The sequence below is a fragment of the Lactuca virosa genome, chromosome 3 (assembly GCF_052849685.1).
Source record: "Lactuca virosa cultivar CGN04683 chromosome 3, Lactuca_virosa_CGN04683_v6, whole genome shotgun sequence".
In the NCBI taxonomy this organism is placed as follows: domain Eukaryota; kingdom Viridiplantae; phylum Streptophyta; class Magnoliopsida; order Asterales; family Asteraceae; genus Lactuca; species Lactuca virosa.
In genome coordinates this window covers 188,466,756-188,472,218 of record NC_136428.1, presented here as the reverse complement: position 1 = coordinate 188,472,218, position 5,463 = coordinate 188,466,756, and the positions used below count along the sequence as shown (strand labels likewise).

The 5,463-nt window shown below is 35.1% G+C and overlaps 1 protein-coding gene across 1 annotated transcript; it reads right to left on the bottom strand.

The window, feature by feature from the left end:
• Positions 1 to 4,679: 4,679 nt before the first annotated feature.
• On the bottom strand, positions 4,680 to 5,225 carry LOC145164312 (zinc finger protein 4-like). The gene has a single exon (XM_079083041.1). It carries the CDS (start codon positions 5,223 to 5,225, stop codon positions 4,680 to 4,682), a length of 546 nt encoding a protein of 181 aa, XP_078939167.1.
• Positions 5,226 to 5,463: the final 238 nt, after the last annotated feature.

Here is a 5,463-nt window from a genome sequence, read left to right as displayed (position 1 = left end):
AACGAGAATCTTATGTTCATCGAGGAACCAGTTGAAAACATGGACAGAGAGGTGAAGCGTACTAAGCAGAGCCGCATTCCGATTGTGAAGGTTCGATGGAACGCGAGACGCGGACCAGAATTCACATGGGAACGCGAGGATCAAATGAAGCAGAAGTACCCTCACCTATTCTCGCATTCTCAAATCTAGCTTTCAAAAGAATTTCGGGACGAAATTCCCTCTAACGGGGGGATGATGTCACAACTAGGAATTTTGATGCTTGTAACTACAACAATTATATCAATTATGAACCAACAATGTGAAAACATGTATGATGCTTATTCAATAACAACAAAACTTCAATCCAACACTGTATTCAAGCACTGCAAATAGTTAACCTAGAATTGGAAACCCTAGAGATCTCGGTTTAAGTCCATTTTGGACTAGGATTTTCTTATTGGGCCTAATGGACCAATAAGCTTCCAATTTAACTATCATGAACATAGAACCCTCAAATGGACCCTAATTGGGCCCATATACATGAAACATAATATTTTGGGCCTTATAAGCCTAAAATGAACTAGGTTGTCTTTAATGGGCCTTATTGGACCACAACAAATTTATGTAGCCCTAATAGATCATAAAAATCATTCCTTGATTTATTTTGGGTCGAAAATCACCTAATGGAATTATGATATGGGCTTAAGCATTAAAGGGCCCAAATCTTCTTTTTCCTTCTCCTCTTCTCGGCCCAACTACACCAAAAGAGAAAGAGTTGACTTTCCATTGCCACCTCACCATTATTTCTTGGGTCTCCATGCATGCAACTCATGTTTCCAAGCAAACATCTCATCAACACTCTCTCTTCTCCTCTCTCTTTTTCTCTCAGCCGAAAACAACACAAACACACACACACATTTCACTCAAACACTCTCAAAGAACTCTCTTCATCCTTCATCAAAATTTCGAGATTTAGGAAGCTTTTCAAGGAGATTATTCCACAAATTCATCATCTAAGGTAAGTTCATGCTTGGATCTATGATCTAGATTCTTTGTTTTATCAAAAATCTCTTCCTAATCTATTCAAACTCATGATCACCCTCTTAGAAACATCTAAGTTCGAGATTCTCCAAGAAGACTTGCTAGGATCGAATCTTCTTCATTTCTCTCTTCAAAAACCGAACCCACAACTCAAGGTGAGCTTCATACCCCTCTCTTTTCAGTTTTTATATGTTTTATGGGGGAGAATACAAGAAAAATGTGTAGATCTATGTGTATGTGTATGCTATGTGTGATTTTATGCATGTATGTGTGATTTTATGTGTTTTTGTGATAAACATGTAGCCAAAAAGGAGTGATATCTCGAGATCTATGACATGAGAAAGAAAACAAACATGATCTAAGTTATGTTACACTAAACAAGTCAAGAATGATAGCTTATAAAATTGTGATGAACATATTCCAACATAAAAATCCATTTTTGGGCTTAAATTGTCAAATATTCAAAAATTGGGTTAAAGGTTGCCAAATCACGGTTTCTTAAGGGTTAAAAGAGCCAAAACAGTTACAATAATTGTTTTTATGAATATTATGATTTTTAAAGGACTTAAAATGGAATTTCTAGCTTAATGGGCTAATTTTGGGCTTTTCGGCCCAACAAGCCCAAAATTGCGAAAAAAATGGCATTTAAAGGGGATGAATTGGTAAACTTTTCAAAACAGGGGATAAAAAGTGTAATAAAACTATTTCAAGGGTTAAAAGTGCTTTTCATTTCCAAAAAGGATCAAAAATGTAAAGTTTTTGGATTTTGGGCTAAAAGTGTAAAAATTGCAAAAAGTTGGGCTTTAACCGAAAAATACTATTCTGGAAGGGCTGAAAATGTCAACAAAATAAGTTTTGAGTTAGAAATATCATTTCAACAAATCTATGATGCAAAAGTGTCAAGAAAATGTTTTAAGGGCCTAAAATGACTTTTCTTTTATATAAAGGACTAAAATTGTTATTTTATAAAAAGAAAGGGGCTGAAAAGGTCAAACTACTGTTTTTAAACCAATTATTTTATTTATTTATAGAATATTGAGTCAAAAATACTAATATACGGCACACGTATAACTCCAAATATCGTTATAAACGAATCGCTCGGTCTCGAGTCGATACAAAAACAACGAACGTTCAACCAAACCCTCCACTAGAGATGCGTTACCTAAGACGAGTAAACATTCAAACTTTAGGCTTGAAAGTTTCAAATCATGCTTGTTGGACCTTGCAAGTCCATTTACATGATCTTTGGGCCCAAAGGGGATAACGCTTATGTGTCATTGGGCCTCCTATGGCACAATTCCATATAAAAGGACTTTCAATAGCTTTTATGTGCTATTGGGCCCTAGTGGTCCATTAGTATTGCTAGTAAGGTCAAAGTAATCAAATGCGAGATGGGCCAACGTGTCCTTCGCATCCTCGACAGCCTAAAAGTACTTACGATGGTAGCAGGACTTCGTACTCCTCTTCTCTTCGTTTGCTAAGGCTTATGAGTAATCAAAGTAGACGAACTTAGGACGTTATTCAACAGTAATCAAGTTGGTTTGGATTACGTGAGTAATCACGGACGGTACCTCTATGGGTCGTTCGTAGTTGACAGTTATAACCAGCCTTTACCGGACCTCGTTATAACGACTCACTAGTAATGATACTATCCGACACCACCCGAGAAATCAAGGAAGAGTAATCAATATTCATTCGACGTGACGGTATAACAATTAGTAATCAAGTATATCTTTCGACATCGGAAAACATCGGGTTTTCCGGGGAAATCAACACCACTCGCTCGTAAACTCTATAACTATAATACAAAACACCCTTTTTATATATATGCCTTGAAATCATTCATGCATCAACTTATGGATCTTCACACTTTGATAAACTATTGTCTTTTCATAAAATATCGGATTTTCTGGGTTTTACAAACTGTACAAATCATTTTTATCACAACTTTGCTTATGAACTCACCAACATTCCATATGTTGACGTTTTTCCAAAATAACTTGTATTCTCAGGTAACAGGTAAGCGGAAGGGTAATACCAAGTATGTTAGAATGTTTTGTTTTAAAAACTCTGAAATATTTTGTGTTATGAATGTGTAATATTTAAAACAATGTATTGGATGTAAACAATATCAGTTGTAATGTATTGATGCATGGTGATGTTTATGTTATGATTCATGTATATTCATTGTGATGATATTCAATTTAAGTCACGCAAGCCCCCGGACGTTTCCGCCGTCTGGTTTCGGGGGTGTGACATCATTGACTTGACACAAGAAAAGCAAACAATCATGAAATTAGTCTAGAAATAAACCTGCATATTGACACAAAAGTTCACTAAGGCATTTAATCAAACACCTGGTGTACAATCCCAAAAACATCTCAATTTATAGAAATCACCACATAAATATCGATCAAACATCTCAATGTAATGAAATTAATAAAATAAGTTAGAATCAATCTAATTTAATTTCATCTGATACGCAACTAGAACCATTTGAATAAGATAAAATCGAATAACGCCCCATTTTATCACGTGATTAACCAGAAAAAATTAAGAAAATAGGATGATAAGAAAAACCTCGAATGGAAATACAATGAATCTTTGTGACTTGGAAAGAATCGAAGGACTCACCGCAATCGAAGAACTCACGGAAATCACCCATCGTGGTAATAATAGTGGAAGAGAGTTATATCATGATCGAATCTATCTTTCTGAGTTCTCTAATTTGATAGATGCAAAAGGTATGGAAGAAAATAATGCTCAGTTAACTTAAAACGACGTCAACGATGTCGGATGACTATTTGGGTACCTACATATGCATACCCTTAAGGGTATATTCACTTTTCCATATATATATATATATATATATATATATATATATATATATATATATATATATATATATATATATATATATATATATATATATATATTGCTTTAATATATTTTTTAATGGTTTTGGATAGAATAAAAAAATACTGATTTTTTTTTTTGAACAAATTTATTCTAGCCAAATAAATAGTTATAAAAATTTTCAAAAAATGGGAGAAAGATTTTTGAAAAAAGTATAAATATCTTGATTTGTAAAAGTTGTTATTGTTTATGCATCTGTATAACTTAAAAATAAGCAAGTTTTACAATTAAAATATTTATCCGATTAGTTAAAAACAGAAAACTAATCAAAAGCAAAGAGCAAAAAGAGGTGGAAGCTACAAGACCGCACTCGAAATAATAAAACTTAAGTAGCATACCTAAAACTACATGACCTGAATTGGATTTCTCATCCACCCTATGCATGCCTTACTAACTCATGTACGTCTAAAGCATATCCAAAAAAAAAAAAAGGTTGAACAATGTTGTGATACAATTCATCAAACCTAGGTTTAATTAGGCTTTGCTTGTTACATGTGATGGTACTAAACATGACACAACTAGCTGATTCTGGACTAACTATTTTCCATGAAGATGAGGACAGGGGTATTCATGTCCATGTCTCACCTTGTTCCAGATTTTCAACCATGAAAATGAATTGGAATTTTGATCCCATTGACATAAATCTCTTTTCGATACACACCAAACATAATACTACACTGCCATTAACTAATCATACTTTTATGTCATATCTTGTGTAACAAGTGACACCCTCGAGCAAAAGGTCAAAGTTTCAAAGTAAGATCGGGTGTAGCCGATGAACAACCAACATCAATGATATGCTGGAAGCTATCATACCAAAACGGTTTGGCTTCATCGACCTCCATGTGTATGGGGATCCCAAGATAGCTGTGGTCAAAGATTTCTCGACCTCTAATGGCTTGAACCGCTTGATGTAATGAGACATGTGCTTCAATACCCAATGTCTGAGATGCAGATCCATGAAGAGGTAAAGATGATCCATGAAGAGGCAGACATGCGAGGCTTGCATATCTTTCCGATAACATTTTCAACGTCATGGCTCTCTTTTCCATCCTCCTCTCCTGTTTGTGTGCGTTCTGATGCCCTCCCAATGCCTGTGAGCTGTAGAACTTGCGCCTACAGTAATTGCACGAGAAAAGCTTTACTGTGGTGTTGGTGAAGCCGAGAGTTAGGTCGAGGGTAATGGGAGGCTCAATTAGATGTACTGTGGGGTTAGTGATCAGGCGTGAACAAGGGGTTGGGATTTCGGATTCCTCTTCATCTTCGAATAGGTTGTTTGGATGTTCCATGTCTAATCAATGATTTTCTGACGACGATCTTAATCCTGCATGCAAACGCAAATTCGATAATTAATAGGATGTTAAGATCATTTTGGAACTCGTGTAGGACAATCAATGGCAACTTATGGTTGTTCTATGTATGTCCAATATGAAAACAACAATAAATATATGCAATAGGCACGTTTGTACGATGTCTGATCAGAGATAGGCATTTTCACAAAAAGATTTAATATTAGGGTAAACATTG